The 18,930-nt window shown below is 36.9% G+C and overlaps 2 protein-coding genes across 4 annotated transcripts; both read right to left on the minus strand.

The window, feature by feature from the left end:
* Window positions 1-977: 977 nt before the first annotated feature.
* LOC149197636 (AUGMIN subunit 5-like) lies at window positions 978-11,141 on the minus strand. 3 transcript variants are annotated; one of them, XM_089405906.1, is made up of 5 exons: window positions 10,050-11,140; window positions 8,926-9,471; window positions 7,138-7,259; window positions 1,392-1,478; window positions 1,243-1,298 (listed from the first exon to the last, which is right to left on the minus strand). In XM_089405906.1, the coding sequence occupies exons 1-3, from the start codon at window positions 10,634-10,636 to the stop codon at window positions 7,241-7,243; spliced, it is 1,152 nt and encodes a 383-aa protein (XP_089262032.1). In that variant the 5' UTR covers window positions 10,637-11,140; the 3' UTR covers window positions 1,243-1,298; window positions 1,392-1,478; window positions 7,138-7,240. The 3 variants fall into 3 exon arrangements, with proteins under 3 accessions (XP_089262033.1, XP_089262032.1, XP_089262031.1); XM_089405907.1 differs by lacking the exons at window positions 1,392-1,478; window positions 7,138-7,259 and adding an exon at window positions 978-1,031 and having other exon boundaries at window positions 1,206-1,298; window positions 10,050-11,141; XM_089405905.1 differs by lacking the exon at window positions 7,138-7,259 and having other exon boundaries at window positions 10,050-11,139.
* Window positions 10,682-16,278, minus strand: LOC149197637 (uncharacterized). Its single transcript, XM_089408755.1, has 3 exons — window positions 16,042-16,278; window positions 10,916-10,987; window positions 10,682-10,807 (listed from the first exon to the last, which is right to left on the minus strand). Exons 1-3 carry the CDS (start codon window positions 16,276-16,278, stop codon window positions 10,682-10,684), a joined length of 435 nt encoding a protein of 144 aa, XP_089264881.1.
* Between the last annotated feature and the right edge of the window lie 2,652 nt (window positions 16,279-18,930).

Here is an 18,930-nt window from a genome sequence, read left to right on the forward strand (position 1 = left end):
GTTTTATGTCTTTTCTTACATCTTTTTTTTTCCCTTTTTTGCACCCAAGTTTGCATCCCAAATTTACACCATTATTTGCATCATCATTTGGCATATTAATTTATAATGTTTTTTGCTTCTTTTTAACGCTCAACTTTGCATCTTATTTTACATCTAGTTGTTGTCTTTTTTTGCATCTAATTTGGTGCCCATTTATGTGTCCTTGTTTTTGCCCAATTTGATATCCTTTTGTATGCCATGTTTTGTTCCCTTCTTTGTGTCAACTATTGCACAATTTTTCACTTCTAATTTAAAACACTTTGTATGTCAATTGTTCGCATTTTGTATTAATTCCTAGTTTAACATCCAATTTTACTTTCAATTTTGCATCCATGGTTACATCCGCATTTGACTTCTTATATAAAGTATATTTTTCTTTACATATATGACCCCCTTTATAGATTCATAGTGAAATATATGATAGTTTCTAAATATCATTAAAGCAGATATCACAATTCAAAATCATTTGTAAAGAAATTTAAGAGAAATTGACAACATCCATCCAAAAAAATAACAATGTGTCATTAACAATTTTCAAAACATGTATAAAATAGCAACATAATACTAATAAAATCAGTATTATTTTTAATCAAAACAAGTAAAATTCAAATATGATTAACAAATCAAAATATTTCATGAATATCGTTATTCTACGATAAATTAACAACATACATAAATCAAACTCATCGTATGATTACAAAATCAAAATGTCTCATTGATATAGAGTAAATTCACAACACCCATCTAAACATAACAATGTCATTCTACACAATAATTTCTTCATAAAAAACAATGCATGTGCATGCCTAGCTACCACCACCAAGATCATCCTCATGATCATCTTGACCATCCTCATTACTCTGATCCACATCATCACCAACACCGCAACTATCATCATCATCTCCTCCTTCACCACCATCATCCTCATCATCTCCTGATATATGTTGAACATAATTTGGATCATCGTCTTGGCAATCATTACTTATAGCATTCTGACAAAAAAAAAATCAATATTACATGTTAGTATTAATTACATAACACAATGCATGTTTTTGTTATACAATGTTAACCATAAAATGAGGTAAGATATAATATCTAATAGTACTAAAAAATAGAATGAAAGTATGGTTTAAAAGTATATTGGAAATCCAACTAAGATTACATACCATAGAGTCCATCCAAACAACAAATTCAACCCATCTCTTTTGCTGCAGCACCTCCTTTTCCAAATGATTTGGAGGTCTTCCATATTTTAGTTCCTATCAATCAGTAAATAGGGAGAAATTAGATAACAATGACTTTCTTCTAGTACAAAATTTATTAAAAAAATATCACATGTTTAATATACTTACAAAGGTTGTTATCAGTGCTTTTAAACCTTTCTGGCCACTACAATGAGTGACTTTTGTCTTGGTTAACCTCGCCTTGGATGCCTTGTCCTTAAACATAAACCAATTCAATTTATTTTCACACAAATACATGTCTAAGATACTTATAATTATTAATACATTCTAAATAATGTTTAATGAAAAATTCAATACCTGAATGCTCTCATTGCCAGCTTTTCTTTGTGCATCCAACTTCTCATATGATTTTACAAGTTCTTTCCATACTTTAAAAGGTATGTCAATAGGTCTTTGTTTCAGTCTTTGATCTTGAGGCATTTTTTTAATTTTTCTTGTTTGGTTAAAAATTTTGGTTAAAAAAAACCGAACAAGTAATTCACATCAATGGCATGGGGACTCTATGGATATGTGTAAAAAAATGGCTATAAAGAAAACATCCAAAAAACATATGAGCTCTCCCTTTGATGGTCACTTGGGGCATATGGTTGGAAAGGAACAACTCCATTTTCGAAAATCAAGGACAATCCTTTCTCAAAGTCCTTCCTAATATTTGCTCCAAATGTCTTAAAATGAAAAACAAAATTCAAAAGTCATCCTCAAACATCTCCCTTAAATATAACGTTGGACTATAAATTCTTCACTTTTATTGTTATCGGCTCTAGAATGATTTTTCTATATGCAATTATATAATGAAATACATGTGCACTAATGAAAAAACATTGAGTTTCATTTTTCATAATCACAAACAATGAAAAAAGAATCACACGTAACTAGCATCATTTTGGAAATTTTATATTTATTAAAAATCTTTAACATGTTTTCCTCCCATATCTCATAAAAAGGTGTGAAATTTTTTATATACTCTCCAATAAGCCTAAGGATCACATACCTTTTAAAACTTTGCATTACCATTATATGTTTCTCCTTGAAGATATATAATATGTTTCTTCTTTAACATATATATTATGTTTCGCATTTCTTAATATTTGACAAAATACTAAAGTTGAAAACAATGGTCATTGTCTCAATCATATTCCTGGTGATCTTGTTCAGCATAAAACAGTTTGGTACAAGCAAAGTAGGCATGACATTTTCTCTGGCACTCATGATATGGTTTTTCTCTATTGGTTCTATTTTACTTTACAATATTATTTAACATGACATGACAATTTTAAGGGCATTCAATCCTGTTTATATCTATTACTTGTTCAAAAGGAACACTATCAAAGCATGGATGTCCCTAGGAGGTTGTGTGTTATGCATAATAGGAGCTGAAGCTATGTTTGCTGATTTGGGTCACTTCTCAGTAAGATCCATCCAGATAGCCTTCACATGTGTAGTATTCCCATGCCTACTATTGGCTTACATGGATCAAGTTGCATATCTTATGAAGCATCCCTCTGTGGTGGAGAACGTATTCTCTGCTTCAATTCCAAATGGTTTATTCTGGCCAGTGTTCGTGATAGCTAGTGTTGTTGCCATGATTGCAAGCCAGGCAATGATCTCAGCAACAATTTCATCTATTAAAATTTCCATGGCCCTAGGATGCTTTCCCAGATTGAAAATAATTCACACATCCTGACGGTTCATGGGTCAGATCTACATTCTTGTCATCAACTGGGTTCTAATGATAATGTGTGTCTTGGTATGTGATTGTTTTAAGAGCACGATCGAGATATCAAATGCATATGGCATTGCAAAGGTAGAGATGATTATGGTGACTACAAGCCTAGTGACTCTTGTCATGGTTCTTATATGGGCAAAAAATATATTCCTTGCGATTGGATTTCCTGTTCTATTTGGATCAACTGAGCTAATTTATTTTTCTGCAGTTTTGATGAAAGTGGGGGAAAATGGTTGGATAAATGGTTTTTGCCACCTACTTCCTTCTTGTGATGTACATTTGGAACTATGGAAGTGTTCTGAATTATCAGGAGTTGTATATCTTGTTGGTCACAGAGATGTCAAGGCTAGAAAGGATTCATGGTTTCCTAAGAAACTGGTTATAATCTACTTCTATGCTTTCATGAGGGCAAACTGCAGGGTAGGCCCTGCAAGCCTCAATGTACCTCACACCAATCTCTTGCAAGTTAGCATGACATATACTGTCTAACTTGAAGGTTTCCATGAATCAAACATGCTGAATGTTTTTCAAGGACCAAGTCACAACATCAATATGGTGATGGATAACAAAGATTTCCTTGGAGGTGGCAGAGATGAAGTGAATTTTAATGTGAAGTTAATAATCATAAGTTTTGTTGTCGACCAAGATCTTCATTACTTAGTCCTTTATTTTGTTTGATAGAGAATAATAGCCATTCCTACGATTAATCACTGATATTTATGAACAAAGACACCATTCTTTTTTCAATGAAGATGATAGGTGGTATTTTATATGCATGGTTAAGCCTAAGATAAGCCATGTTTTCTACATAAGAAAGTTAAATTAAGTTATATCCATGAAAATGAAAGGAAGATGACATTACATGTTTCCTCTTATAGCTAACCATCGCTCAATAACATTGGATGCTTCTCCACCTCATTCATTACATCATTGCTTAAGAACCTTGGATGCTTCTCCATTTTTTTTGACATCATGTATTGATTATGTTGTTGTTGGAGGTTTTACACTAAGTTTTTCAACATCGAGCTTACTAGGGCTTGCACCACCGGGTTTATTAGTAAGAATCTCATGAGGTTTGCATAGCCATGATTATTAGAATCAAAATAGTAGGATTTGCACTAAAAAACAGTTCATAGAGCTTTCCTGCTAGGGAGAAAATCACAAGTTCAACTTCTGCAGTGCAGAGCACTGAGAGCTCATAAGCTTTCTTCAGCAATCCACCTACGTTTGGAAAATGTAGCCTGCCTGCTGGCGATTTTCTCAATCCTCTTCCTCTGCATCTTTCCCCTCACTATTCTTGTATGTCCTCTTTCATTTTTCCCTCCAAACAAACCCTCTCAAATTGAGAAAGCAGAACAACTCACTCGATGAGAATCCGAATCCAATTATCGCTTCTAACAATAACCCAATACGATACCAGAATTGATTACACAAAACCTCATTGACTCTTCATTTGTTTGGAAAAGAGCCAAGCATATACTTCTGACGAGGGTTTCCGTCTCAAGTCTGGCTCGCAGGACGTCGCTTAGTCAATTGCGAGAAAAGTTTTCCACCTGCCTGTCACATACGGTTTGTCACACTATATATTAAAATCAGGGACAATCCTTTCTCGGAGTGGACAATCCATTTGAATGCATTGATCAATGCTTTGTGCAACGCTGGTAGAGTGGACCATGCAAGGAACTATCTAATGGAGATGAAAAAATTTAAATCCTGATATAGTTTGCTATAGGACATTCATTGGAGGCCTATGCAAGTTGGGTATGGTGGATGAGGCAGTGAATCAACTGGCGATAATGATTAGAAAGGGTCTCTCACCCACATATGCTCTGTACTATTCACTCATCAAAGCTTGCTGCAAATCAAAGAAAGTTCAAGCCGCTGCCCAGATACTGAACAAAATGCTTAGGGAACGTGTTGTTCCAAGTCATGCAAGTTTTATCTATGGCATGCATCATCTTGGGAAGGTAGGAAAAAAAATTGAGGCATAAAAAGTTCTTGAAGAAGTGATAGATTGTAAATCCTCTTTACATGTTAAAGTATACAGAAGTAATGTCTGCTCTATTTCAGACCAGTGAAGCGGAAAAATCATTACAATTAGACGGCAAAAGAATTAGAAGAGGTTGTGAAACTAACTTTTTGACTCTGTAAAACAGTGTTTCTCTAAGGGAAAAATTGATGAGGTATCCAAGATTTTAGAAGGCATAAACCAAAGATATCCGGTACAAGGTATTACATTATGAAAAAATTGAAATGGTCAGATTTATTGTTTTTCCAAGGAGACCACTCTTGCTTGAAGGAATGGAGAGGGCTCTGCTCGTAAGAAAGTACTGAACCAAGACCATTGTCAAAAAATGTTGAACCAAGAGAATTGCTAAAAAGCAATGTTGCTTAGTTGCATGAAAATTTAATTCTCCAAAATTTAATTTTGGACTCTTTGCTGGCAAAATTTCATATAAAGGTATGCCCTTTTGCCTTATAACATGATGATTTTAATGAAAATGGAGGAAGGGAATCAACTTCAGAGAATCAAATGAAGTTAAAAAATATTAGATTATCAATTATAATCCATAGGAAGGGAGGAAAATAAAGGGTATGGTTGTGCTTAGCCTAAAACGTTTGCCTCTCATTTGAGAACTTTTCAAAAACTCAACTTTATTTCTGAATCTATAAACACAACTCTAAGTTTACATCTCAATTTACAGGTAAAGATTCGGTTTAAAGCAAATCTAAAAATAAGAATAAGCAAATCCAGAACTAAGAATTTGAAGCATTATTATTGTGACAGGGCAAGGCAACTAAAATTTGAGTGTGTGGGAACAAAGTGGGATCTAGAACATGGAAAACTCACCAAAAAAAACAGCAAATATTGTGGAAAGCGGAAAAGAGGAAAAAGAGCATCATTCCTTTGTTAATTCTCATACATAATACAAATTAGATGCATGGTGTGAAGGAAAATGAAATTTACAAATTAGATGCATATGACCATAACATGGGATGTCCCCCAACTTTAAATTTTACATCATGCAGACATCAGGTAGCAAGCCAAGGAGCATCTCGAGCTGTTCAGGACATTTCTGTACCTCCCCCCTCCCCCCCCCCCCGACAAATCCTGAATCCTGGATATAGGAGTTGCAAATAAAGTATGGAGCTTCTTGAAAAAAAATGTTAGCAATGGGTACTAATGCTAGTTTTAACTTTAACCTGCTTGCAATGAATACTCGGCAAATCCAAGTGTATCTTGAGATAAAATTTGTTGACAATAGAACAGGATGGTTTTCCTGCTGTTGATACAAATGGCTATTGCTGTTAAGCCTAATTTTAACTATGATGTGTTGCCAAAAGACATGTCCCCAAAATTTGGACAAATCCCTCAGACCATAGGATGTGTTCCTCAATCCCAGGTATGCATCCTCCTACAACATGGCATAGAGCAAAATATGCTTAACAGAAGTAGTCATTCACATCAATAGCAGGAAAACCATCCTGATGTGTTTCCAACAAAACATTATCTTGTGATACCCTACACACCACCATATTGGGTAAAAATGTAAAACTAGCATGTGTACCCCCAATGCCAACATTTTTTTCAAGAAGTTCCAAACCATAGCAGACAAGACTCTAGATACTAAAATGACAAGAAAAGTTTACAAAACTTTGAGAATTGTCAAGCCTGTTTCAGACTCTCAGATATCTAGTGGGCTATGCCTGTCCATGAATGCACGTGAGAGACCAATAATATACAAGAAGGCAATGAAACAATCACAAAAGCACCTACACTCAAAATTCCATTCTGGAAAGAAGGAAAAGACTCACTAAGGATACCAAGGGGTGCAAAATTCTAGATGTGAGGAATATCAGTTACTGAGGAATACGATTCATCTATTCTTACTGTTACAGATAATGCATTTACCAGATTGACTCAAGGTCTATTTCCTAGTGTCATGGAACACTGTGTTTTGATGATGGCTTTGGTCTTGTTCCCATGGAACTGTAGTTGCATCTGGCTTAATCAATATGAAAGGGCTGCCCTGTGCGCAATTAGGAAGAAGTTTCCTTTCTTTCTCCTCTGGGTTATGTTTCAAAATTATAACCATCAGCGATTGGCATATTGAAGGGATCACACACCTTTCAAGCAGAGCCCATTTTTCTGCAGGATTGTCCATAGGCATTGTTGCAGGTAACACCCCTTCATACAGAAGCCAGTTTTCCACAGAAGAATGGTGGCTGTTCAGTGACTCAGGGCCTCTCTGTGCAGTCACAAGTAGTATCAGCATTATAACATATCCTTTCAGAATTCAAGTATATCTTCTCACTGGAAAGCAAAACAACCTCACTTCAGAAACAACAAACAGTGTAGATTAGGGTGAAATTTGTGATCTATGATCTTCCTGATATATGCCATTCCCTTTCTAATCTTGATGACATTTTACAGGTCTGTATGAGCAGAAAGAGTTCTCTCAGTGCTTAATCATTTTGAATTTTTATGGCTTCTCATGTTGGTCCCCATGTGAGTATCAGTTAATACTGCTGTCAAATTGTATAAAACAGATAGACAGGAGGGATGAACACAGAAGGTCTACATAAACCAGTTTTGCAGTGCTTCCTTTTGCTATTCATAAACAACTTGCACTGTGGGAATGTACTACCTGCAAGGTTGCGTTGTTTGTTTCATGAAAGGCTGGCCACTAAATGGCATTGGGAGCCCAGTTGTTTACTTTCCAAGTTACAATGTTGCATGGCCCATTGATCTATGCAACAAAGATTTTATGTTGACCTAACAGGGGAATGAACTCCAGTGGGCCCAATTCTGGGCTATACGATATTTTTTGTTTAATAACAGAAATGATAATTTGAATAAATTATTTAAATAAGCAACCTTACTATGGGCCAGTGACACAAAGAACAATAAACTTAGAAATCTATTTTGCTGAACAAAAGAAACAAGCTTGGAGAATATTGTCACTCTAAAGATTCAACTTCAACTTCATATGACACAAAAGATGGGGTGTTAACTTACGATATTTAGCCAAAGTAAATCTGATAGGAATGAGCAATTAAGAATTTACAAGATAAATTTGAACAGCTAAATGTTGAATATTCATATTATTGTTCTTATTGTGAGGGCAATGTATATATTTCAAACCAAAAAAACAGTATATAAGTAGCAAGAGACAATTGGTGTCATAAGGGTCATGGTTCAGTGGTGAAGACGGTGGCATGTCAGAATCCACAAAGATTCAATTCCCTTAGAGAAAAAATAACTTGTGGTGGGCAGGTACAGGTCCTGTGTTACTGCAACCAAATTATACCCCGCATACAATTGGTGTCAATAGGGACATGGTGCGTTGGTAAGGACGGTGGCATGTCAACAACCGCCAAGGTTTAATTCACCTGGAGAAAAAAATAAGTGGTGGGGACCAGGTACAGGTCATGGGTGATTGTGACCACATAGAAACCCCCAATACACCAAGAATATATTTCCAAAAAATAAAAAGTATATTAATATAAGTAATAATCAACAATTGGTGTCCATTGGACCGTGGTTCAGCAGTGAAGACAGTAGCATGTCAGCACCCACCAAGATTCAATTCCCCTGGAAACACAAATAAGCGGTTGGCAGGTACAGGGCCTGGGTGACTTTGACATAACAGTACCCCCCTCACCTCTTGTGGCAGCTTAGCCAAACCTAAGTGCTTGTGTTTAATGGTTGCCAGCCTTTTGGAGGCACTTCCAATACTTCTATTGAATTTAAGGAAGGCATTTTATAAATATAATAACAGACAATTGATCAGCTATTATTTCAAAAACAAGATTGTGATAATAAAATAATGGAAATACAGATATCTGCCTTCATAGCATTGCTGGTAAATCAAAATTAAAGCTAATGGAGAAGGCAAAGAAATAATCAAATACCTCAGACGTTCAGCATCAGCCCTGACATCAATTTTCTCCGTCTCTCGGTTTATCAGATTGACAATTCGAGCTGTATATGTAGTGATTGCACGTAGTAATTGTGGAGGACTCCTGAGCAAATTTAGAGCAAGATCCTTCACATCATTTGGTATTTCCCCATCCAAATCAATAACTAGCTTCTCAGCATCTAGATGTGCATGTCCCTGAACACCACCCCCATCATAAGCCGGGAAACTGTTCCGTATTCTTTCAATGAGATGAGCTGCAAGTGATTCACATGCCTTTCTAATGCTCCTTTCCTGTGCTGTTTCAATAAGAATGAGACCATCCGCCGGCTTGTTGCCCTTGATTGTGGCATAAACTGTATCCTGCTCGTTACGGGCACGCAGAATGTCAGGAGTTGCATCTTGCCCACCGCCAACCCTCACTCGCTGTGCATCCCTTGCTTGATCAACATAACGATGAAGTCGTCGCTGATATTCTGCAAAAATCTTGCATGTTTCTTCACACCGCTGGTCATAAGCTTCAAGCATTACCTGCTTATGCCTAATACAAAAGAAGAAGAAAAAATAACAGTCAAAAGGCGATACTTCAATGAAAACTTTAGAAATAATTTTAAAATTTGAGCGAAGTTCCTTAATGTTCTTCACAGTATATATTATCCAGTTAAACTTGATTTCAATGTTATTGCACGAAATTATTCCTGTTTGACAAAATGAAATTCAGCCACACACTGCCTTACGAGTAATAGATCATTCCCTGTGATATATTACATCAGGAATTTTGGAGCATAATGAGTAACTCTGGGATCGGGTATAATCAGTTCGTTTATTCCGTATTTATCATTAAGGAGCTTAAAAAGAGCACAGTGTCAAGCCCCTTCTGAACCTATCGCATTAATTAGCATATTTGAAACCACGATATTCCTAATATTTAACAGAATAGCTTAATGTAAACAAGCTGCAAGATCCACAAAACTAATTTGATACACAGGCTTTTCAGAAGCGACAGAATTTAACCAAGAAACTAACTTGAATAATATAACGTTCTCATAGAACCAGGTAACGAAACCTAGTCTGATTTTAGAAAATGAATCAACAACGCAATAAATTTTAAATCTGTACCTGTAATTTGATTTCTCATCAAGCATTCTTTTGCGTTCAGCTTCTTCCCTGGAAGCTTCAAGCATCCGTCCCTTCAATTCCTTCCTCTGCCGCTGAAGGACGTGGCGTAGTCTTTCTACCTCTTTCTCAGCTGCATCTCGTTCTCTCAGAGCCCTCTCTCGGGTCTCATAGGCTTCAGAAGCGTGTCCTTTTTCCAGAGGCTCTTTAGATTTGGCAACCTCGGCCACCTTTCCTTTGCTTCTGCCGTCATATCTCTTCCTGCTTTTGCCTTTAACTTCCTCCTCCTTCACATTTAAGTTTTTTGCTGCTGCCTCGGCTCCTTCTTGCAGACCGACTGCGATGCTAGGGCTGCCGTGCACGAGAATGTTTCTCTTAATTTTCTCCACTGTTTTCTCGGACCTTACTCTCTGCAGTAGGAAATTCCAGACGGGTAACATATTTCCCCTGCATATTTTCTTCAGATCTTCCGGCGATGGCAGGGGTTTGTTGGAAGATAAATATCGGTCGTGCGGTCTGTACCCCATTTCCTGCTGTAACCATTCCAATATAGCCTCCGGCTGAGGAACGGAACCGCCTGGAGTCTGCATAGCTTAAAAACTACAATCTTTGGATAAAACTGATCGAAAGTGAGCTCAAATTACTGCAAATGCCCTCCGAAATTCGATCATGCCTGCCTGGTAAGGCACTGAAGCTCGATCCGGGATATAAAAATGCCGGTTCCGCCTAGATTTGGTACCAAACTGTCCCGAATTGAAGACCTAGACAAAGCTGGAAACCCTAAGCCAAGAGAATTGCTCTGTGTCCAATTGCAGCTGCGATGGCTGCTGCGGTGAGATGAGAAATTTGAGAGTCCCATGGACTCAAACCTTCAATCCATCGGCCGGATCGGAATTTTCTTCATCGTATCTCAAACCCTGGCTTCGTGCTTTTTCCTGCCACTGCATTGATAAACCCCGTGCAATTTACGCTGCCAGGACTAAAATAAATAAATTGGCGAAAAATAATTCAAATATTCGCCCGAGGGACCGTTTAATGAATGCTTGCTTGTTTGTTAATTTTCCAAATTTCTGTCCGTTGATATGCTTGTTTCCTTCATTCCTACTTTTCTTTTGTTCATGGGGGTAACGTCTATATTACTAGTGGGGTAAGTTTGCTTTCTTGTATGCCTAGCGATCGGCCATTCCCATTTAATCATTGCGTCCACAGTGATGTGGCGGCATGGTGGTTATACTTCGTCCAAGTTAGGTGGTTTGTCAAACACATATTTTCTCACGGATATTGTATACCTATAATCTATTTTATTTTTATTTTTCCTTTCTATATATGTAGGAGAAATCGTAGAATGCTTCTTACTCGTTTAAATATCTCGTAACAAACGTGATTTATAGTTTATTATCAATGTTAAGAAGAAAGAAAGAAAGAAATTATTTTAACGTCTACAGGTTAAAGATAGTTTATGGGACAGATTGTTTCTTCATCTTCTTGATGTATTGGGTATTTTTTCTGTGAAGCTTTAAAATATATGCTCCTAGCTTCTCGACAAACCCCTCACTAAATAGATTATCCCAAGAGCTAGCTGCCAGCGTATCTGCGTAATTTTCCCTGTTGTCTTTGAAGGCCTCACATTCTAAAATGAAATTTTTTTTGTTTCCACTTTTCCGAAAGAATAAAAAATGCATACTCTTTCCTCCCACACTTCCTTTGGCCTTTTCCAGCGCCCTATTTCACAATGGAGTTTATGAGAATTAGTCCTTAACTATGCAATAAGAATTTTGGCTCTCTAAGAGATATTGGCCTTTATGTATGCTTTTGGTTGATGACTATAAGTGCGATTAAACACTTCAATATAGTAATTTTTTTTTCTTCCTGACTCCTTGTCCCAAGTATGCTTGTGGAACTTTTCCATAACAAAAGCTTTTATCTCTTTGTTGTTTATGGGACACGTAATTTTAGATCTAATTAGCATTAACTAAAATCATTACGCTAGTTTTTTTGGTGTTTTGCCACTTAGAGAACATTTAATAGATCTTTCTACTTGAACACTTCATTAAATCGGTCAATTTTACATACAATGGTTTTTTTGGTGCTTTGCCACTTAGAGAACATTTAATAGATCTCTCTACTTGAACACTCCACTAAATCTGCAAACTTTACAAACAATGGTCTCGACATTACATATTACAAAGCCTATTTAAAATGACTTCTACGACTGTAACCCCTTAAATAATGTCGAAATAAATATTTGTCATGACATTTAAATAGACATATTTATGGATGAAAATAATAACACCTATCTTGTGACTTTTGACATAATCATCATTTAACACACTATGTCACGATGCACTAACCTCTTACCAAAATTACCCCCTAACATGTTGTGAATGTAATAGCCTTGGGTTAAAAGTTCATGTAATAAAGGGTAATAAAGGCAGAATAAGACCAAGGTCATGTGACATGTGTTCCAAGCTGAGTGTTGGGCAAAACTCTACAATGGGCATCACTTGTTTATTATGGCTAAGGAAATTAGCAAAGGCAAGGTGCATTAATTGGCATTTTTTTATGAAAATAAAGGAAAATGAGAGAAAAGGGAGATGAGGGGTCACACATTTGTATGAGAAGGAAAATTTGAGAGAAAATAGAGGAAAATGAAGAAAATAGAGGCATCAATGATAAAAAGGCTTTTGAGGATCAATTCACAGTTTTTGTTAGTTCAGTTGTGGGAGCTCTCTTCTATTCTCTCATTCTCTCATACTCTTGCACATATAGAAAAATCTTGGAGCACTCTAGCATTGGATAAATGAAGGCAAAGGAGGGACAAGGAAAGCAAAGGACAAGCAAGGAAGTTTGGATCAAGCAGCTTTATCAAGAGGATTTTGCAGGGAACAAGTTGCATGTGTGATTTCCTAACTAAGGTGTGAATGCATGGTACATGCATTTGTTCATTTGGTTCATTTGTTGTCATTGGCATGGGTTTTGCCTAGTTTAATAGTGGTTTCAGTCTTTCCTTGCCATTTCCTGGATAGCCATGGTGTGATGGGATTCATTTCTTGGTTGAGCTTTGGATTGTTGGAAGGTTTTGGAACCCGACGAGGTGGTCTCAAGAAAATTCCCAAGGGTTGGGGCTGGAGATGGTGTTCTTCGAGAAGCCCTTGACAGGTAGGTGGAGACAGGAAAATTCCTCAAGGTAATGGTGAAGAAATTATAAGGCATCCAAGCTTGTTTTGGCTTTGTGATCTCTTGACCGGTTTTGGCGAGATTGTGGTGCCTTGAGGGTTGAGGTGGTTTAATCTCTTAGAAGCCCTAGTTTTTTATGTCTTGAGGTCCCATGTTCATGCTTGGAATATGGCACGGGGGTGATTGGCTCAAAGAAAGGTTTGGTTCAGCCCAATATATGGTCAGGTGGTACTTGGAAGTCCCTAACTTAGTCAGCTTTTGCACAAGTTAGTAAGAGTTGTTTTCCTATTGTAATCTATGAGAACTTTTACTTATTATTATGATTATTGTTGGTTATAAGCATGGATTTATAATGTGCTCTAGCTATGAATTGTTTAGGATTTGATAAGTATATGAATGGTTAATGAATGCATGGATTAACAAGTGTTATTTCAACTAATATGAGAGGGCATTAGACCTTCTTAATGATTATCAGATGGACCACAAACCCTTACAATCATATATGCATTCATGACCTGTAACTCTTATGTTAGCCATGTGTTTGACAAAATGTTTGTTATGGATTAGGCATGTTCTGAGTCAGTTCTTGTTCAAGTTTTGTATGAATGGCTTTGTCATTATGTCATTTATCATTCTAAGAAGTTACAAACAGTGTTAGGTAGTGATCTAAAGGCTAGCCTGGAAATTTGGCTCAGATCTCAGGACCACACCCTCTGAACTGGAGGATTTAGGTTGCAACCACATGGAGGTAGTGTTGTGCATGTGGTTGGAGGGTCATAATTGCACCCTTGTAGGCTTATACATGCGGTTGGAATGTTAAGTAAGAGAAAAATAGCTTCAGCTCAAGGTTTGGTCACTTCGGGTGGTTCTTTGATCCCTGAGTATCTTGTAAGCCTTGAGGAATGTATGTGAGTTTTCAGTTGTCGGCCCCACTTCCATAATTGAAGGTCAGAGGTTGGGTCATGTCATAGTGGCACTTTGATTCACATTTACCCAAAGGGCTTGTAAAACCCAGTGAATGTGGGGTGGAGTGTTACAGATTGGTCTTAGAGCATGGTTCAAATACTGGGGCTGGATGGGCTAAAAGTATGTTTTTATGCATGCATTTCCATGGTTATGGTTATCGTGCATGAGGTCATTGTATGCAGTTAGTATTATCGTGCATGATGTCGACATATTGATATGATCATGTATATATATGTATCATCTAATCTTGATTGATTTTGCAGATGAGATAGCCTCCCCTAAACTTCATTGAGGTATGTTGATTATGTTTATATTTAGTTTATTTGACATGGTATGTTTCTAGGAAGTAGAAGATCAAATATGACAAACAAAATGGTGGATTACAGTTCACATGACTCTTCTTATAGATCAGATAAGCAACACAGAGATGAGTACTTTCCTGACATAGCAGATACCTCGAGAAGTTTAAAGGTAGAAATCATAAGTTGTAAGGCGAATAATGACAGAATCATTCAACAGTCACAAGAAAGACTTGCTAGGGCACAAAGAAAAGCAAACATAGGTCAATGCAGTGATTCTTCAGAGTTTATCAGGTTTGCAGAGACAGGGACAACCAAAGATTAGTTATGGACAAGAGAATAGGACTAATGGGGCATATGGTAACAAGTCTCATGGAGGGCACAAGTTGGACAGGGATGACATAGTTAGAGATGGTATGTTCTCGGATACACCTAACAGGAGAGGCAGTGGTTATGGGTTCTATTCTAGTTTTGGTTCATATAGGTATCATGGTCATCATCGTTATCATCCTTATAGGAGGAGTGAGAGGAGATACTTACTAGATGAGTTCAAAAAGGCCAAGCTTCCTACATTTGATGGAGAGTTGAAGAAACTGAAGGATGTAGAGGCATGGTTGCTTCAGATGAAGAAATTCTTTGAGTTGTGTGATTATACAAAGAACATGAAATCCAGTATAGCTATTTTCAGTCTCAAGGGAAAGACAAACATTTGGTGGGAAGATGTGAAGCATGTCAAGGGCATTAGGATAGATGAGTTGAGTTGGCATGAGTGTAAAGACTCTTCTAAAAGAAGTACTTGTCAAAGAGATATTATGACGGTAAGGCCAAGGAGTTATATGAGTTGAATATGGGATCTATGATAGACAAGGAGTCCACAACTAAGTTTTTGGAGTTGTTGAGGTATGTGCCTTACCTCAAGGATGAGAAGATGAAGGTTCAGAGATTTATCAGTGGATTGTCATTAACATTCAATATCAGATTGAGAATGATGAGCCTCAGTCGTTGGAGGAAGTCATTGGGAAGTTGAAGCACTGTTATGAGCAATTGAAGTGTAAGTCCAAGGCTAAGCAAGATTGGAAATGGAATGACAAGACTAAAGGAAAGTGGCCACCAAAGCAAGCAAGACATTAGGATGCATGTAAGAAGGAAAATGTTACTCCTTACAAGAAGTTTAATGTGGTAAAGAAGGGACATGGACCTCATCCCGGAGAGCAACAGAATAAGGGTAGTGGTAGAGAACCAAAAGCCCTCCAAAAGTACCTCTACGCCAAGTAGATCCCTGGAAAGTGTCTATCTCTTAATGTTAGTGACATCTCAACGCATTCACCCATTCGGGAGCTTTCGTAGGCAGTCAGCGTCATATGTAGAGCATCTAGCTCAGCGGGCCTCACAGTTTGTGAGGAAGAGTAAGCAGATCGCAGAGTATTTGCTTATTTACCCCTTTCGGAAAACCTATAAATTTTTTAAAGTAACTGCTACTTACGAATCATAAGTTTTTTAAAATAAATTCTACTTAGTTTCAGATTTTTAGATTTTTAAGGGGTTTTACCGACCCAGAAATAGAGATTCAATAAATGGAAGAGAAGCTTACTGATGGTGACATCGCCGTCGGGGCTCTGGAGCATCTTGTCCATTCCCTTGGGGCCGAGTGAGGTGCGGAGGATTCTCGCAACAGACCTGGTGGCCGCAATGTTGGCCTTCTGAGCATCTAAGCCTCTGATTCGGGTCTTCTTCTCCTGCTCTTTTAATATGATAAATGGCCTCCCGTACTCATCAAATGCCAGCGCCATCCCTGCAAACAGTAACAGATTGCAGCACAGAGATTAAAACCTAAACATGCAAGAGTGGCTGCTAAAAACACACTGGATTTTGAACCAGAAACCTGAAATGCGTGTACTCCTCTCTGTGTGGAAGACTGAATGTGTGGGTGGAAATCCATTGAAGTTAAAAATGGAACATACCTTGGCACCGTCAATGGACTGAAGAACCAATCGTGGGGTTCGAGTGTCTGCTACTGGTGAAACCCTAATTCGCAAATCTCTGCAATCTCATTTTCGCTCCCGCCCTGCGAAAAGCGAACAGATCCTCCTTCTTGTTCTAGAAAGTAAACGAAGTTTGGGTTGGGAGGGGTTTTGTAAAGAAAAGTAAAGCTTTACCTTTTTTCAAAAATGCTAATTTCATAGTGAAAAACAGTAAATACATCTTTTTTATTTTCACATCACTAGTTAAGTAGCTATATAATGTTTTTGGTTCTTGGTTAGGTTGGAAAATATTTATAATAATATAATTTTATGGTTGTTGTTTAAGTTTATTAGGTGTTATTAAAACAATAAATACATTTTTTTTATTTTCACATCACTAAAGAAGTAACTATATAATGTTTTTGGTTATTGGTTAGGTTAGAAAATATTTATAATAATAATAATATAATTTTATGGTTGTTGTTTAAGTTTCTTAGGTGTAATTTTTTTTAATTTCAATTTAATAATTTTTAAATGGAAAAATATGATTTTAATTTGGTTGTATTGAAAATATTTATATGTTTTTACATATAAGGTGGGTGCAAACAAAGGAGAATATATAGTAAGTCTATTTAATAGTTAATAACAAGTGTTAATTTCTTAAAATTATATGATAAATTTGAAAGGAGTAGGGTATGTATCTTTTTTCGGGTGAAATATATTAAAATTATTGTGTGAATGGGGTTGTAAGACCCTATATTTTCATCCCGGGAAAATATAGTCCTCTCTTAGCCACTTGCATAGTTTAGATTGTCATAAGCAAAGTAGGTACATTGTCTTAAGATGTAAACATTTCATTTTAAGCAGTGTCATAATGTGGTTTCAGCGAAGCATTAAAAGATGGAATGAGCATGCACATTTGGGATGCTAGTGTTATATTCAACTTGAGGCATGATTGCACGTCTAAGAAGACTCTAACAAGGGTTGCAGAGGAGAGGTTGGGGGATTGTAGTCTCACTTAGAAGTGTATACAAGCAAGTTAAGCCCTATGAGAAGTTGTGAAACAAAATTAAGGGATTTGACAAGTTGCACGAAGGCAACTTAGTAGTGGTACTAAGTGAGCAATCCTTGATTCAACTTGATACTCTCTCCTTGGCACTACCACTTTGTAAGATGGAGAAGAACTGTGAAATAGATGTGCAACCCACTGAAGAAGTTGAAGGTTGTTGTAATGTATATCGGTGGTTATGTCATGATGTGAAAGGAAGTGTTGGAACTTGGAAGGTGACCATTAGAGTAGATTTACCATGGAGTGCAAGGAGGTGCAAGGATCTGATAAGGAGGGAACTACACAAATCTAACAAGTAGGCCATATTGGGTTAGGATATTACTATTTTGGGACATCCAAAGTTGAAGGTGCATTTTATGGAGGTGCAGTCGAAGTGCTTGGGTGCGTGCCACAGCGTAAGGGTATCTAGGACTTTTAGTGTGTGTTAGTGGTGTTAGTGCATTGTGTTTGATCAACACTAGCTAGAATGTGTTCCATGAAGGAAAAAATCCCACGAATTTGGGATGACTTAACCATTTGGCATTTAAGGTGTGTTATGTCCTAGTTTTGAGGAGACAATTAGAACCATCTTAGAGTGTGATGGGTTGTGCCATGGACTTAGGTCCACTTATATGGGTTGAGGTGTAAAGGTACCGTGTGAGTTGAGGAAAATGATTACAATGCTTACCTATATAAATTGTTTATGATATAAGATTAATAAGTTTTTGTTGGAGAATGGAAGAGGAGGATAAGAAAAGAGAGGCATTAAGGTTTGTTGTAAATCAATCAAAAGGAACGAACTTGTTAATCTTATTAGCAAGATTGTTCAAGTTGTCTCTTCAATAGGAGTGAATTTTGGCTAGGACTAGGGAGTTAAGCATTGATTGGGTACTCTGGAAATCCAAGACCTAACATATCCAAGCTAGTCCATTAAATAGATTCATCTTGGGCAAGGGTTGTTAAGGCTAAGGTGCAAATATCCCCTCTGCTCAAACTATTTAACATGCAAAGTTGGATCTGATTCTTCAACTTGTCCTGACGATGAACCACACTGGTTGGTTCGAAACGCCTAAACAAATGATATATCTTGTGATTTACGCTGGAAAAATATCTCGTAAACTACACATTAAGAAAGTTTGTGCACTCCTATATGGATAAACATGCTTATTATCTTTCATGAGTTTCATCAAATATTTAACATATTATTCATCAACTTTATTTAGATATTCATCATCTCCAATTAACAAATATACATTAAGCAAGTTCATGCACTCTTATATCGATAACATGCTTATTATTTTTCATGAGTTTCATTAAAGATTTAACATATTATTCATCAACTTTGGATTTGGCGAGGATGAATTCTAGTATATTACCAAGTGCGTTTTTTTCAATTGTAGTTCTTACTTTCATGATTAATTTGGTTGTAATTT

The sequence above is a fragment of the Pinus tabuliformis genome, chromosome 2_2 (genome assembly GCF_031772625.1).
Source record: "Pinus tabuliformis cultivar Carrire ecotype Pingquan chromosome 2_2, CPIR1, whole genome shotgun sequence".
Lineage (NCBI taxonomy): Eukaryota > Viridiplantae > Streptophyta > Pinopsida > Pinales > Pinaceae > Pinus > Pinus tabuliformis.